This window comes from Aegilops tauschii, chromosome 4 (genome assembly GCF_002575655.3).
Source record: "Aegilops tauschii subsp. strangulata cultivar AL8/78 chromosome 4, Aet v6.0, whole genome shotgun sequence".
Taxonomy (NCBI): domain Eukaryota; kingdom Viridiplantae; phylum Streptophyta; class Magnoliopsida; order Poales; family Poaceae; genus Aegilops; species Aegilops tauschii.
Window position 1 is genome coordinate 458,199,301 of NC_053038.3, and position 17,176 is coordinate 458,216,476.

The 17,176-nt window shown below is 47.9% G+C and overlaps 1 protein-coding gene across 9 annotated transcripts; it reads right to left on the minus strand.

The window, feature by feature from the left end:
- Nucleotides 1-486: 486 nt before the first annotated feature.
- Nucleotides 487-8,963, minus strand: LOC141021362 (uncharacterized). 9 transcript variants are annotated; one of them, XM_073496934.1, is made up of 10 exons: nt 7,907-8,963; nt 7,538-7,645; nt 3,734-4,145; nt 3,370-3,619; nt 2,644-3,043; nt 2,318-2,516; nt 2,081-2,179; nt 1,702-1,961; nt 1,539-1,607; nt 593-1,312 (listed from the first exon to the last, which is right to left on the minus strand). In XM_073496934.1, the coding sequence occupies exons 6-9, from the start codon at nt 2,459-2,461 to the stop codon at nt 1,556-1,558; spliced, it is 555 nt and encodes a 184-aa protein (XP_073353035.1). In that variant the 5' UTR covers nt 2,462-2,516; nt 2,644-3,043; nt 3,370-3,619; nt 3,734-4,145; nt 7,538-7,645; nt 7,907-8,963; the 3' UTR covers nt 593-1,312; nt 1,539-1,555. The 9 variants fall into 9 exon arrangements, with proteins under 9 accessions (XP_073353037.1, XP_073353035.1, XP_073353039.1 ...); XM_073496938.1 differs by having other exon boundaries at nt 593-1,435; XM_073496935.1 differs by having other exon boundaries at nt 3,734-4,134; nt 7,907-8,960.
- Nucleotides 8,964-17,176: the final 8,213 nt, after the last annotated feature.

The window sequence follows — 17,176 nt, forward strand, 5'->3', positions numbered from 1 at the left end:
CTTTTCGCAAAAAAAGGAGTAATTTGAACTACGTACTTGTTAAATGTTATGCGAACAGATGGCGATATCTGTGAATTTGAATGCGTTTCAGTTAGTTGAGGTTATTTGAACTAATGCTTTACATGAAGTTGCTGCCGGATATCATATGAGACGGGGAAAAATAACTCGGTGAGTTCCAGAAACTTGCATGAGTTCTGGGTGAACAAAATTTGATGGTGTCTGAATATGTACCCCCTGTAGAGTAGATCCTACTCTAGTTCTCAAGAAAAAAACACTTGGGTGAAGTCGGCTTTTATGGGAAAGAAAATTGATAAAATTCATACTCCCTCCGTCCAAAAAACTTGTTCGAAGCTTGTCCCTTGAATGATTAGTGCTAGATACAACCATTTGAGGGACAAGTTTTTTCGGACAGAGGGAGTATTTGGGTGTGTGTGCTTCGTGTGTGTTTTCCCATCAAAGAATGCCTTCAGGCAAAGCACGTGTCTCTTGGAACTGAAACTAGGTAGGGACGTAGATGTAAAAATTATGTTTGTCGTAGAGACACACAGACCTGAAAATTAGGATAAAGAGTTACATAGGTTGCACGCAGAGGGCCGCGGAAAAGTTGCTAAAATCACAATTGAAATAGCAAACAGTACAGAATATAATCTGAAAATACAATATGAAGCATAGCAATTTGAGTTGAACGAGAAGGAGGTGTTGCGCTAGTACGCTCCAAATGGAGGGGTTTGCTGGTCCTAACCAGACTGGATTGAGCCGAACCAAGAATCTGTTGGAGCTAGAACCGACCAGAGAGCTTCATGAGCCAATTTAGAGGCATTTCCTTGTAGTTTGAGGCAGTCATGAAGTGCTTGTCTTTTAGTTTTGCCAACATTCACTACAACACGGTTAGCAATTAGGAGGCATTAAACATGCCTTTGAAAGCTCTAAAAATGCCTCCTACAACACGGTAGCAATTAGGAGGCATTAAAAATGCCTTTGAAAGCTCTAAAAATTGCCTCCAAAAGTCTATCAAGGCATTTGTAAAAAGCGCCAAGGACTATCACGACGGCATAGACGTACGTCGGCACTTTTCAAGAACGCCATGGTCACTCCAGTTTGAGGCATTTTTAAAATCGTCTGCACTCAACAGTAAGCGCAACAACAAGAAAGTTCAGGACCCAGGACCGCCCACGCCTCTTGAAGAAACGCCTCAAATCCTCATCAATCTGAGGCTTTTCTGAAAAGTGCCTCCAAAGCTACCCCCAATCCGAGGCGTTCTGAAGAAACACCTTCAATGCTGCCTCCATTCCAAGGCGTTTTGTATAAGTGCCTTCAAAGGTACATCCAACAAAGGCGTTTTAGAATAATGCCTTCCTAAACATGATTTTGAGGCGTTTCAATAGATGCCTTTATATAAACGCCTCCGGTTAATATCTGTGTTGTAGTGATTGTGCTGCGTATGACAGATACATTTGTGTTTGTTGTAGTCAAATCTTATTATCTCTGTTCTAATGAAGAAAGACAGCAAAAGTAGACAGTGCGAAACAAAAATTCACCTTGGTGAGAGGAATCTTCAGCTTGGTGTCGTTCGTCCAATGTGGAGTACACATCCCCCTGTTTCGTCCCTGAAGTAAGTTTGAGATGATGCAAAATCAGTAGAATGTTTGGTAAAACAAATGTTTTGAGATGGCTGACGAGTACTGTGTGGCTATTACAAACCTGACAAATGTTTCATTGCAACAAGTGCGTAGTGGGCCTCCCACTCTCCGTCTTGCGTAGGCCAGCCAGCCAGCATAGTACTCGTTCAGACAATGGAATAGTGCATGATGTAGCTTCCAAGCTATCAATTCGAGCTTATCCTTTGTTGGTTCAGTTGGACCATCGCCTCTGATCATCAGGTCCAGGATGTGCGGCTTCCTTGACATCATGTCCCACATCAGTACGACCCATCCATCCTCTAGAGGTACTGGTATGAAAAACTGTGTACAAAAGACATAAGTTGTTAGGGTTTCTGAAGAATTTTTTAAGACAGGAACGTCAATCAAATACATCTAGTTATTATTTTCAGAAAACTGAGAGGGAAAATCGGCAGGAGTACCATCTGGGAGGAGATTATATCATAAGGGAAGTCCTTGCCGCCGAGTTGGTTCTGAATCGAAATATTGTTCAGATATTCATGGTTGGCCAGCACAAATGTCTAGCATTGCAAAAGAAAAAACATAGGAAGAAAATGTCTGAAAGATTAGAAATCAGTTATGTATAATTGAACATACTTATTACATGGTTGAGCAACCAGAAAAAGATTGGTTAGACATTGTGATAAGGATGGATTTACCGCAAAATCAGGTTCCATGTTGTGCCTCCAATTTAGGCATGGGCACTCACTATTAGCTTCCTGGTCAGACTGAGAATATCTTCTGAAAATGATTGAGGCCAGCTCATGATCAAGATTCTGAGTCCCAATTAGCTGCTGACGCATGGCAACCCCAGAAATGCGAATAATTCTTGGAGTGGCATGAATAAGATAATAGTACCTAGAAAGAAAAGATAAAATGTTGGAATTGCTACAAAAACTGGACATCAAAGACTTAGAGTGCCTAAGTATCAGCAAAATGCAGTCAGCAAAAGCAAAAACCATGTACAAAAGAAAGAAATCATTACCTATGAAGTTCCTTGTCTGAAGTTTTGCAGAAATGTGTGACAATATCACAATAAGGTCGGTGGTGGCAGCTTGTGGTGGATGCGGCACAACCCCCCGTCCCAATGGGTCAGTTGCAAAACCATGCTAAAAAATGTACTTCCGTCTTGGTAGCTTGCTCTGAGATTGGCCAAATAGAGTTGCAGTTGTATTTGCTAGAAAATCGGCATATATTTGCGCGATTGACCTAAGCGTTTATTGAAAATAGTTCATCACATTGCATGCTGCCAGAGTAGACCTCTTGCTAGCGGAAGTACAGTCCTCATTGTAGGTTCCTCTGTGTATTTGCGAATCGATTGCTCCAAAGCGCTCATCCGAGAGGGACGTGATGTCCTGTCAGGTGGCGCACTGCTCAGCCGTAACCTGCACTTTTCCAAGCATTCATTATTCAGACTACGAGTTCTTTTTTGACAAGATTCAGACTACGAGTTCTAGTACAAGAGTAATATTCAGCCTATTAGTTCTACTGCATCAATACTAACAGTATAGTGAATGCGGTTATGACTGTTAAACTGGGCACCACTACAGATGGGCTGCAAACACACAGCTCACTATTTGAATTTGATCTTTTTTGCAAGCGATTATTTGAAACTAAGCCAATTTACTGACAAAACATGTGCACTGGAGACGAACTTGCAGTCACAGTCAAACAAAATACAGACCATCCACAGGTGAGTTTGTGTTCAGACCTTTTTGTCCACCCAGGTGCCTCTAGATTGACTCTGTGAGTGCGCCGACCTCGTCGGAGATGCATCCGAACGACGGCGGACCCCAACTCCTGCCCTACCAGTCCCATCGCCGCCGAGCTGCTGAGCGCATCTAGACCCAGCATTCGAGTCTGCAAGGGCGGCAAGGCGGCTCCGTTGTTGGGCAGAAAGACCAGAGGAACCGGATCTGGGATAATCAAGATTGTCGGCAAACTCCTCTCGTAATGGGAACCTGCAAGAAGATAGCAATGGCCGCTCCAAGGTCCGTTTGTTAGGTTTCTTCTACAGGCAAGGCAGCAAGCAGAACAAATCCTCGAAAACCATTTGCAGATCTGCGGGAACTAACCTGTCAACGGCAAGCCCAGAATCCTCCATTATCCCCCTGGCCACCGGTGCAGAACCAGCGCCGCCGCAAGGACTACCAGTCCCACGTTCAACAAACGGCTCGGTTGTGCACTACCGTCCTGTACACCTTATCTGATCCCTGGCTCATTTGGCCTTCTAACGATCTGTTCCACGGACCAGAGTACCCGTGCGCGGACGCCGTCCCACCCATACGTTCAGGGCCCAATTAAAGAACTACTTACGTACCGTATTCCAACGTACGCCCCTTTTTCCAAACTCTGCGTCAGATGCGTCAGAACGGATTGTGCAGATCCCGAGCCAGGAATGGATGCCCACGATTTTGGGTGCATCTGGGCTCGGGCACCAAATCGCCATGTCCAGTTTCATTGCTTTTTTTGCTTTCTGAAAAGATACTGAGGTTCAACCTTTTCAGCTCAAGTATTCTATTGTACTAAATAAGATAGTTTTTTGGAAAGGATAAATCACTAACTAAACTCCTAAAGATTCTATAAATAAATAAAAAATGAACTCCTGACTACTCAATTAGAAACAAATTTTGCAGAGCTAGAAGAACTTCATTGCCATGAATTAGTGAATGACCAGATTTTATTTCCTACCCAAGTATGAAGAATCAACAATGGTCATTAATCTCCACGGTCAGAGATATAGAGTACTGTTATAACCGGCATATTAGGGACTTAGCCCAGTTAGTTGTGGCCCAGTTTATCTTATCGTTATTAGGGGCTTAGCCCAATTATCTTATTAGGAGGATCATATAAACTCGTGTAAGGACCTGTTTTGGGATTAAGCAAGAAGCAATCATATTTGCTCGGCTTCCTTAGGGAGCCGGGAGACCTAACCCTAGCCGCCGCCCCTGCTCTCTCTCTCTCTCTCGCGCGCGCGCGCACGCAACGACGGCACCCCAGCGCCGGCGACCACGCCTTCCTCCACGCCATCCCTCCTTCCACCCCTACAACCTGAGACCACGCCCTGGTAGGGATCCTGTTCCTACCAATTTGGTATTAGATAGCCCTCGCCGCCGCCCACCCAGACCCTCCCGCTGCCGACCGCGACGACCGCCCCGATGGCCACCACGGCCAGCGCCCCGCTCTTTGCCAGTGCCGGTCACCTCCGCCGCGCCCGTCCCCGTCGTCTTCACCCCGGAGATGACGGCCGCCATCCGGGATCTCGCCCAGGCGGTCACGGGCATCTACACGTTCCTCGCGAGATCCTACGGGCCGGAGCCGCCTGTGCCCTTCGCCACCGCCCCGCCGCCGCAGCAGCCGCCATCCTCGGCGACCCCCGTCGCCGCCGCCATACAACAGCTGCCGTGGCAGCCGCCACCAGCGACGAACCCCGGCGCCTCCACCATGCAGCAGGGGCAACAACTGCAGCCGCCGCCACCGGCGAACGCAGCCCTGGGCATCCCGACGACGGGCCCGGGGTGCCCATCCACCAGGTCCGGCTTCCCCCGTCGCCGTCTCCGTTACCGGCCTGGCTCGCTGGGTCCCTTGAGCTGGTCTACACGACGGCCTCGGTCGGGCCGCACGTGCTGCCCCCGCCGGCGACGCACCCGGCCATGCAGCTTGGCGGGTCCTCGGGCTCCGCCGAGCCATTCGCCAGCGTCGATGGGCCCCTGTTCCAGGGCAGCACCCTGATGCCCGCCTACTCGGCCCCATCATCCTCGCTGCTCCATGTTGACGAGGAGCACCCGCCCGTCGTCCACGTCCAGACGCCGCCGAGATTCTCCAAGCTGGAGTTTGCGACCTACGACGGCACCGTCGACCCCCTGAATTGGCTCAACCAATGCGACCAATTTTTCAGGGGACAGCGCACGCTCGCGTCCGACCGCACCTGGATCGCCTCGTATCATCTCCGGGGAGCCGCGCAGACGTGGTACTACGTCCTCGAACAGGACGAGGGTGGCATGCCACCATGGGAGCGCTTCCGCGATTTGTGCCTCTTGCGCTTCGGTCCGCCTATACGCGGGAGCCGTCTGGCGGAGCTTGGGCGTCTTCCGTTCCTCACCTCGGTGCAAGACTTCGCCGACCGCTTTCGGGCACTGGCGTGCCACGCCCCCGGCGTTTCGGCTCGTCAACGGGCTGAGCTCTTCGTCGGCGGCATACCGGACCACATCCGCGTGGACGTGGAGATGCACGGGCGACAGGACCTCCAGACGGCCATGTACTACGCCCGCGCGTTCGAGCGTCGCGCGATGGCCATCCAGCAGGCGCCACCGCCCCGGGCCGCTGGGCCGCCACCCTGGCCGGAAGTTCCCGCGCAGGGTTGGCCTGCCCAAGCTTTCGCGGCGCCCCTCGCCGCAGCTGCGGCACGCCCGTTCCGCCGGCTCACCCCGGCCGAGCAACTCGAGCGTCGCCACCAAGGGTTGTGCTTCAACTGCGACGAGCCCTACGTACCGGGCCATGTCTACCCACGACTCTTCTACCTGGAGGCTGCAGACTACATTGAGGAGGACCCCGCCGCCGCCGGGCTCGGCGACCAGCCCGCCCCAGTTGACGCAGAGGTGTTTGGCGACCATTGATCTTCCCCGCCTTCCAACTCGAGGACGAGCTGTTTGTGCAGGCGGGGAGAGATTTTATGACCGGCATATTAGGGGCTTAGCCCAGTTAGTTGTGGCCCAGTTTATCTTATCGTTATTAGGGGCTTAGCCCAATTATCTTATTAGGAGGATTACATAAACTCGTGTAAGGACCCGTTTTGGGATTAAGCAAGAAGCAATCATATTTGCTCGGCTTCCTTAGGGAGCCGGGAGACCTAACCCTAGCCGCCGCCCCTGCTCTCTCTCTCTCGCGCGCGCATGCAACGACGGCGCCCCAGCGCCGACGACCACGCCTTCCTCCATGCCATCCCTCCTTCCACCCCTACAACCTGAGACCACGCCCTGGTAGGGATCCGGTTCCTACCAAGTACATACCAATCTAGTATAATTTTAGGAGCACGTTTTCAGTTAGTCTAACAACAACGGGGCCTTCCTCTGCCTGGCAGCCAGCAATATCTTGAAGAATTTGTAATCCCCATCTTACAAGGATTAATAGGTTAGGTGAACATGGTATAAATCTCCTATGTATGTAGTGTAGAATCTACAATTTCAGGATACACTTTTTTTCCTTGAATCGAATGAATTCTCAACATATAAGGAAGATGCCCACAGAACATGGTTTGAACCGAACAATGTGCATTTACTCAAGCTGAAGGTAATTGCATAGTAACCAAACACTGGACCGCTAATCCTTGTCCGATTTTTCTTATCATCTGTCCTTAAAATGGTTGCTTCACCACACAAAACTATTAAGTTCTCATTATCTTCACAGCTATATCTATCTACAGCATATGGTGACCTACAGACAATAAAAGATTTAGAGCAAAAAAACAATCAACAAAGCATGCAAAAAAATCTCACAAAACTATGCAAACACGTCTTAGATTTAAAAAGGGATGTAGGTTTAGATTAATTAAGGCCATGAACAATCACCTTGTTGTTGAAAGATCTGAAGAAAACAATTGCTGAGAAAATGAAATGCTTCCAGGATTTCATACCAAAAACTAACCTTTTCTATACGAATATATGCACTGTGTTGACAAGCTGCTTTGCCAAATTTGGACAAACTGCCAAAATGAGACAAAAAAAACTAATCTACCAATGAGTTTGGTCGAATTTGGTGTAACCTTGGGCATCCTACTTCACACATTAATATATATAATTCAGCACTATAGAAGGAATGTTCAATGTTATCCTCCAAACAATATTCAGTTAATTCTATTTGCCATGATGATAATTCTGTACCTGGACATTACTCGGCACACCAAAGTTCTCCATTCGGGCTCTTCTTCTCCGCACGGGACATGGATATGAGCACCTAATTTTCTTGGTCCTATCTCTTCTTTCTCAGATCTGCAAATATCATGTTCAGGAAATCCACATATTAGTAATTTCAGAGATGTTCAGCCAACAATCCAATTATATATGTGCATGTATGTTTATACACCTAGCCAAAAATCTAAGAAGAGCAAATTAAGAATCTGAATGCCCAATGAAAATTAAGCTTGGATTGAAAGTCCCCTTCTATTCCATTTGGAATCTGCTCTCTTTACCTCTCCCTATCCCACTCCCACTACCACACATGCATCACACAACACAGAGATAGAGGAGCACCTGGTTGGGAAGGAAGACGTCTAGCACCAGGACTCCGTCATACCCGAGAAAGGCACCGTCTTGGGATCACTAGCGACGGCTGTACATTGCGCCGCGGAAGATTGATGAAGGACAGTGCTGAAAACCGGAGGAGCGCAACGAAGGACCTCCAAACCGTGTCTCCAGCTACAATGCTCCCAACAGAGGGATGGCGTTGAGGACGCCGCCATCGTGCCGATCCTGTGAATCAAGAATTTCGCCTGGAGACCACAACCAACAACCCCGGCCAGCAACAACCTAGCATCAGTGGCGAGGAGCCTGGAGACGTCTAGCATCAGCGGCGAGGAGCGTGTCCTGAACCTCCACCAACAACCCCGGCCAACAGCCACCAGTCACCTGGGCAAGGACCATGCACGCCACAGTGGTCGTCACCCGCTCCAGGGGACATCCACGCCCGGCCCCAACCCCACAGGCTCCGCCCGAACTTGAGCAGGTCGACCCGTCCCTCCGCCCTCCACTCCGACGCCAGCGCCACCGGGAAGACACCACCGCACGCCCCAACGCAGAGGAAGCCGACCGACCGCTGCTTGCCAGGAGCACCTTCCTGGCAGAGCCTCACAGCGCTGCAGCCTGTACAGCCGAGATCTCGCGCCGCCGCCTCCAGGTCGCGCCGACGCGCCACCCAGCTCCGCCGCCGGCAGCCTCCCCTCCAGAGCCCGCCTCTCCTCCACGAGCCACGGCTCACGACGCAGCCTCGCGCCGCCGGTCACCCGCCAGCAGCACCTCCCAGGGGACGGCCCGCCTCCGCGCGAAGGGAGCCCGTCAGGGACTCAGGGAGTGCCTCCAGCACCCACCGCCGGCGCCGCGGCCGGAGAGGGTAGATCATGCCGCCTCTATGCCTAGGGTTTGGAGTCCTCCGGGGCCGCTCGCGCGAGAGACCCGGGGCTGGGAGGGGAGGTTGTGGGGGGTATTCCGCCTCAATACCGCAAGCGAGCGCAGCCATTGCCGCCGCCTAAGCGAATCCATCATCCATCAAATACTATCAAACACTCTTAGAAAAGAAAATGGAAGGGCCGTCGCAAAACGATTCACTAATGACACATATTAATATTTATTTAGTTAACAAAAAACCCACCTTTCCGTTCCGTAATTCGCATTTCGTATACTACTACTATATATATTGGACAAGAAAAAGACTTGTATCCTATTATTAGAAATCGCAGCTCCCTCCCCGAAACAATAGAGGAAAAAAGAAAGATCCCCTTGCTGTAGGGCCGGGTTCGAAATCGAAAAGAGGGTTGTCGCCCGCCTCCTACCTGCCGCTGCCGGTGCCAATGCCAGGCCCGCTCCGGTTCCTGCCACGGCCGCTGCAAGCGGCGGGCAACTCGGCCGCGCCCGCGCATGGAGCCTGCAAGGATGGGCGGCCTTTCCCGGCAAAGAACTCGTTCGTCGACAAGACTGTGAAGGAGGAGCACGCGGCGGAGAAAGACGCCTCCCGGGATGCAGCGGGACGGCTTTCCCCGGCGAGAGCTTCCTCTCTCGGCAAACTGTCCGCGCAAGAAGACTCGGAGAATGCAGTCGGAGGGCCTTTTCCGGCGAGGAGCTCGTATCTCGACACAACTGTGAAGCAGGAGCATGCAGCAGCGGTGAAAGAAGCTTCCGTTGACATCATCAAGAACGTACCTGCCAAGGTTGGACGTGACGCCTCGGCGGACGCCCTGGGATCGCCTTCTCCGCCGGAGGGCCCGGGCCTCGCTCTCCCAGGCGCCTTCGGCGTCCTCGCCACCACCAGCAGCGGCGGCGGCGGCAATGTCGGCGCGCCTCCGGCTCCCACGAGCGGCTCTTCCCCAATGAACGCTCCTGCGGGTGATGCCAAAGTGCTCCCACTTTATCACCGAGGTGAGGTTTCTTGGAAGATTTCAGTTCTGCTACTGCCTACTGCTCTTTTTCCTGTTCAATGTTGACTGATGCCAACGTGTACCACGCGTAGTGTATAGATGATACTCCTTGCCCTGTTTGATGTAGTGGAGTAGTAGCAACTTGCCCTGTTCCATACCTTGTCGAGTCGACCCATGATAAGTTTATTTCTCTACTGTTCTTTTCCCTGCTGGATGTTGACTGAACAAGAATTTGATCCTCGGCGTCCAGCTTGGTGTTTGAGGGTGGTGTAGTTTTTACAAAACTTGCCCTGTTCGATGCCCCTTTTTTTTTGTTCTTTTCCCTGCAATGTTTGAGGGTGGTGGAGATGATACTAGTAATTTTATTCTGCCATTATTGCTTTTGCATGTTCGATGTTGAGAATTTGATCATGCCTTGTTGATGTAGTAGATGATTCTTGTAATTTTATTCTGCTAGTAGTAGATGATACTTGTAATTTTATTCTCCTAGTATTGTTTTGCCCTATTCGATGTTTACTGAATGCTAATTTGGTCCTTCCTTGTTGATTGATGATAATTTTATTACGCAACTGTGTTATTATGCCTTGTTCGAGGTAGACTGAACTACTAGTACTATAGATGTTAATTTATTCTGTGGTTGGGCTGCTTGGTCCGACGCTGACTGCTATAAATTATACTAATTGCATTCTTCATCTGTGCTCTCTGCAGTGCCCCCCAAATTGAAGAAGTATTTCCTATCCGAAGAAGAAAAAGACAGTGCTGTGCCATTCATGCAGCACTGCAAATCAATTCAGCTTGTAGATAAGACCATAGCCCCTGGATCAACTCTCGAGTTGGAGTCTGCAACCCCCTCTTGCTTGGAAATTATGAGAGAAGCCGCGTCAGTTTTTGGTGAGATGCATAAGAAAGCAAAGAAGAGCTTGAAGGGTAAATTCACCATCCATGATCTCTATGTCACAGAAACCGGGCATATCAAACTCGGAGGCAATCTGAATTTGAGCACCAAGACGACCTCCAGAGCAAACCGGGATTGGAACACATTGGCAAGAGAGCTGCGAAGAGATGTGTTTCATGAAGGCGAACCTCTCGAAATCTCCGTCTGGCTGAATCTGATGGCGTCTGAGTCGGCAGCCGCACGAGAGCTCACCAAAAGGTGTCATTCAAGCTTGATGTCTCCGTGGAACAAGATATCGCTCTTCAATTGATGCATAAGAGGCTCTGGGTTCTTGAGAGGAAGGATGAAGAAAAATTCAAACGGATAATCCGCGGGCTTCCTTATGCTTGCAACTGGAAGCACTTGGCGAAGAGCAACAGCTATCTGTATGAGGTGTACTACAGCGAAGATGAGCATGGAAATAGGAAGTCTTTCTATGCCGAGGACATCAAGGGCCTACTCCGGTTCATCAGGAACGCGCTGGAGCATGTCCATGAGAAGAGCTGTGAAAAGGGCCATCAAATGTTCCAAGAGTGGGAGGTAGCAAGTATAGTATTCAGCACCTTTCCTCTCCTTATTGGATACTTGCAGGAGAGAATGGAGCGGCAGGGTCAGCTTGATATTGCAATCGTGGAGCCCATCATGGGCTGAGAGCAAGGTCAAATGTACAGAGAGGAGCGGTTGTATGTAAAACAACATGAGCAGAAAGGGAACACGATTGTGTAGATTCTTCGTAACGAGTAAACTCCATTACAAGATTAGTGGAATTCGTAGTAGTTGTAGCCTGCATTCTTAGAGTAAACATAAGAAATGTCTGACAGTGCCATAGCCACTCCTAGCTGCTGGAATGACCATGTTGATAATCTCTGGGAAACCTGCAACAAAACTCTTCTGCAGGTGTTCTATATCCAGTTTTAATTGCTTTGTTCTATTGCTATTTGAATTGCTATATTTACTTCCAATCTCAGCTCCTCCTGACGCGCTATAGGTTATGCTCAGAGCACCCAAACTCCTAAAAACCATACAGAAATTGTTTGCTTCAGTATATGATCTGTTCAGCTTTAGAATTGTTGAGAAACTCGTGCAAGTCTTCCTACTATACTGAACATTAGCAAATATTCAGGATGATAAATACAGAGCAGTTGAGGTATCATTTTGGTTCAATGCGAAAACAAACTCATACTGAAGAAGATTGAACAGTTCAGTATTCTAAGTGAAAGTGTTCATTAGACCCAGATCCTTTCTACTGCCTTTGTTCATGGATTGCTTATATGGGCTATAAAAGAACCACTTTGGTAACCCTTATTTTAACTGCACCTCTGTACCTATTGCATGGTCCAAGTAATTAGTCTTAAGCACATGGAAGTACACCGTTCAACCAAGAATTCATTTGGTTCAGCAAGGAAAGAAATCGTGATGCTTTAGGTCTACGAAGTGTTGGTTAGGAAATCAATAAACATTACAAATTCGATCACCAACTACTTATGGTTGATCAGTAGACACTTGGACTAGAGGCCCTAAAATGGCAAGTTAGTATCTTTAGGGACAAACATACCAAGAAACAGAGCAATTGCTTCTCTGTTTAACAACTGAACAAAATGAGCGGCAATAATCTACTTCAAATGTTCCATGGACGATAATGGAACAGCCAAAGTTCTCATAAAAGGAAGGTGGATATCCAGGTTAGTAGGTTTTACAGCTTTGATGGGGACACTAAAACAGAAAAGCATGCACGGGAAGGGTAGAAAAATATATGTGGAGGATTTAGGTATCTCTTAAGTAATTTTTTTCTTTCACAACGAACTAAAATGCATATGTGGATAAAGACATAAAGCATGTTCACATTTTTTAAAGTTTGTTTGCTGATATATATATACAACTTTAATGCAACGCAAATTCAATTTGAAATTTGCCGATAGAATCTCATCGAAGTAAATATGTATATTTAAAGTATAAGCATCCTTTCAAATTTGGTTCGGCAACTATTCATAGAGAGATAGTGTTGGGCAGCTACTACTGAGTGGTGGTAGCATGCCATTGCTAGCAGGAGCAAGGATATTAAAGCAACCATAACTGAAAAGCTAGACCGCATCCTGATGTCTGAAAGTTGGGAAGATGCTTTCCCAATGGTCTCTGTGAGGAAATTAGTTCAAGAAATCTCTGACCATAACCCCTTGTTGCTCTCCTCTGGGGAAGAAGGGCGCGAAGCGCCAAAACCTCGAGAATTTCGTTTTGATCTGTCATGGCTCGAAGATGACAGCTTCATACCCACTGTTGGGAGAATCTGGGCTAGGAAAGTTGCATCGACTGACCCAATAGACATCTTGAATATCAAGTTGAAAAGATTTAAAACTTATTTCAAAGGGTGGGGCTCAGACAAATATGGACACGATAAGAGAAGAAAAGAGGAGCTCCGCATAGAACTGTCTATGCTGGAGGAACTAGAAGAGGAGGATATTTCGCCCCCTGACCTTTACGGTAGGAAAGTTGATATTAGTGCTGAGCTCTATGAGATTCTGGTGAACGAGGAAATTTTTTGGCTTCAGCAATCCCATGAGCGATGGCTCCTCAAAGGGGATTTAAACACTGACTATTATCATAAAATTGCCAAATGGGCGTAAACGCAAAAACACAATCCAATCGCTTAGAGTGGGTGAGACAGTGATTGAGGGCACAAACAACCTAATTTCTCACGCTACTGAGTTTTACAAAGAGTTATTTGGCCCAGCTCCTGGTAACCAACTTCACCTCGATCTGAATACCTGGTCGGCTGAGGAGAAGTTAAATGAGAAGGATAACGCTGATCTTTGCCGTGCTTTCACACAACAGGAGGTTAGGGAAGCCCTGTTTGATATGGCTCCCAATAGGGCTCCTGGACCTAATACATCCCGGCCGAATTTTACCAGGTGTGTTGGGAGATTGTCAAAGATGACATTATGGCCTTGTTTGATCATTTCCACCAAGGAAAACTGGATGTGCAGCGGCTTAACTACGGGATTATTACCCTTCTCCTAGAAACATCTGGGGCTGAGAAAATCCAACAATACAGACCCATTTGTTTGTTGAGATGCCCATATAAACTGATTACGAAAGTCCTTGATTGTAGAGTTGCTATCTATGCGGATAAACTCATCAGCCCGACCCAAAATCCTTTTGTTAAAGGCAGAAAAATTATGGATGGTGTCCTGTCTCTTCATGAAACTCTTAACTACATGTATGTTAAGAAAAAAGCGGGGATTGTCCTTAAACTGGATTTTGAAAAAGCCTATGACAAGGTTAACTAGGACTTTCTCTTAGAATGTCACAAGATGCGAGGCTTTAGTGATACTTGGTGCGGGTGGGTTAAACAAATACTCTACAATGGGACTATTAGTATTAAACTTAACAGCAATGTTGGCCCATATTTTCAAAGTAAAAAGGGGGTCCGCCAGGGAGACCCCCACTCTCCTTTTTTATTCAACCTGGCTGTTCAGTGCCTCACCAAAATGATTAAAAATGCTCAGAAAAATAAGCTGATAGTAGGCCTAGCTTCCGATCTTATCCCTGATGGAGTGGCGGTCCTTCAATACGCAGATGACACCATTATCTGCATAGAGGATGACATTGACAAAGCAATCAACCTGAAGTTGTTGTTGTACATGTTTGAGATGATGTCTGGCCTGAAAGTTAACTTTCAGAAGAGCGAAATTCTTACTGTAGGTGGAGATGAGACTGTTGTCAATAAATATGCTGAGATATTTGATTGTGAGGTTGGCAGCTTTCCACTTAAATACCTAGGCATGCCTGTTAGCTATGCTAACCTGAAAACCTCTGATTGGGAATTCATTGTTAGCAAATACTTGAAAAGGTTCGATGCCTGGATTGGCAATGCTGCCTCGATGGGGGGGGAGACATAGCCTGCTTGATTCGGTTGTCACACAGCTCTCCCTTTACCACATGTCGATGTGGCTGATGAATAAAACCTTCATTGAAAGGCTAGACAAACACAGACGCTGTTTCTTTTGGCAAGGGTGTAACAAAAAGAAAAGATACTATCTTGTCAAGTGGAGTAGGATTTGTAGATCCAGAGACAAAGGGGGCTTAGGCATAAAAGACCTCCGGAAACAAAATATTAGTCTCATGGTTAAATGGTGGTGGAAGTTAGAGACCCAGAATGGGTTGTGGCAAGAAATTGTCCGTGCCAGATATCTCCGCAACAAATCTGTTGCTGACGTTACCCCCAGGTTCTCTGATTCGCCTTGCTGGAAAAACCCGCTTAAAGTGAAAGACATCTATATGATGGGCAGGAAAATTGAGATTGGGGCTGGAAACTTAACAGAGTGTGGAAAGATCCAATGAATGGGCTGACCCCATTGCAGGATCAATGCCCACGCTTGTTTGAGATCTACAACCGTCTGGATAGCACCCTGGACAAGAGAGATGAGCTTGAGTCTACCTCTATTTTCAGGCGTAGGCTTACCCCTGAGATGTCTGAACAGTGGGAAGCCCTGCGCACTGTTGTTAAAAACATCCCTCTGACTGAGAAAAGTGATCGAGTTTTTTGGAGCCTAAACCAAAACGGCAAGTTCACGACCAAATCAGTCTACAAGATGCTGGAGAGACCTCTTAGTGGATGCCATTACAAGTGGATTTGGAGAGCCAAAATCCCTCTGAAAATCAAAATCTTTCTCTGGCAATTATCACAAGACGCGGTGCTTACGAGGCAAGTCATGAAAAAGAGAAAATGTCCAGGAAACCCGTGTTGCTCCTTCTGTAAAAGGCTGGAGACAGCCCAACATCTCTTTTTTACTTGCCCTGTGGCCAGAGTAGTATGGCGATCCATCGGGGTGGTGCTGGGCACTGACAAGTGGCCCAAAAACTACTGGCAATATTTCGTGTGGTGTCACAAATTTCTTCCTGGGAAGAAGTCTTTTTACACGGTGGGCCTGGCGGCCACCTGTTGGGCTATATGGTTGGCACGCAATCGGGCCACTTTTGAAAAAAAACTAATCAAGACTCCTTTTGAGATTGTGTTTTCTCTGTGCTCCTTTCTGTTATACTGGACAGGTCTACAGCAAGGGGATGCCGCCAGGGAGCTGCGTACGGGTGCGGAGATGATCAGGGCTAGCACAATGCAGCTGATGAAGATGTGCGCCGCCGCCAAACAAACGATCCAGGGCACCTAATGCTTTCAAGGTGCTGCAGTTGAAGAAGATGGATGGCTCGAACAGTTTACCTGTTGGCGTTTCTACCTGGAGATGTTCCCGACCAGGCTGGCAAAAACTCTATGATCGATTTAGCTTGATCTTTGGTGCTTGTAATAGGATAGACTTTATATTCGTGCTACTCAGGTTTTCGCCCCGCAGCATTCGTTTCGATGGCGAGCGAGTGCGGTGGGTTTCCTGGTAGTGCGGGAACTCGCTCTACCTCTTTCCCTCCTCCTGTTTTCTCTGTTTGGAACTGGTTGTATTTCCGTTCTATGCAATGGAAAGGGGTAAAGCCCGGTTCTAAAAAAGCAAATAAATAGAGAAAAGTGTAACTATAACTGAAGTTCGAAGAGCAGGGTTGTCTAATTCTCTTCTCCACAGCAGGTTGCCGCTTGAGGACGGCACTCTGATCCCTTCTATGAGGGCTTGCACCTAAATCTTTGTACACTTAAATTTGAAAAAAATAAGTGTTGTAAGAGGGATTGTCACTTTGTTGAACATTCCAATACTGCTATCTATAGTTCTGTTATTACGTGTACTAGTGTCCACTCATGCTCTTCGTCACCATTTAGTAGTTCATCAGTTCCTTCCTTCTCCCCGCCATTAACCACCACGGAAAAAACCCGGAGTGGGAACCAGAGCAGCATGCATGCTTTGCTAGTGATTGATCTGTGCTATGGTGAGTTTACTCAGAGGTATGAGAGTATTTCAACCAGCTGTTCAATGGGGAGAATGAGAGTTCTACCATGATTTGGATGAAAGTGCTAGTTATCGACTAGAGGGCGGTGAATAGGCGATTTTTATGGAAGTCTTCAAGACAGGCAATGTCTTCGAAGACAGACAAGCAAATAATACCTAGACAGTATGCAGCGGAAGATAAATTACACTAGCCTAGCCATAGTCAAGAAGATATAATAGAATAAGCACGAAGACAAACAGCAGCTAGGTAGAACAGATCGGAATTGGAAGAAGGTGTGAAGCCAAATATGCAATCAGCATGCAAGTCTTCACATAAGAAGTCAATCAAAGTAGGCAAGCAATGGCTTCACAAAGCTAAACTGAAAGTAAAAGGGGAGAATATGAATCACTAGTAGAGTCTCGCGACCGTGTCGCCCCCGCGGGCGACCGGTCGCGCCTCCAGCACCTCCTCCCCGAGCTCTCCCCCTTCCCTCTCTCCTTGCCGCTGTCGCTGGCGTCCGGTGCCGGTCCTGGCCCGGGCGGCGCTGGCGGCGGCGGCCACTGGCCTTTACCCTCGCGGGTTGCTCTAACGCGG

Bases quoted from the DNA above. Each gene is read 5' to 3' on its own strand.
- LOC141021362 (XM_073496936.1), bottom strand. From the start codon at position 2,461: ATGCGTCAGCAGCTAATTGGGACTCAGAATCTTGATCATGAGCTGGCC. The intron at 2,180-2,317 runs GTAAATCCATCC...TTGCAATGCTAG, and splicing joins ACATGGAACCTGATTTTGCG to ACATTTGTGCTGGCCAACCA. The intron at 1,608-1,701 runs GTTTGTAATAGC...AACTTACTTCAG, and splicing joins TGCAATGAAACATTTGTCAG to GGACGAAACAGGGGGATGTG.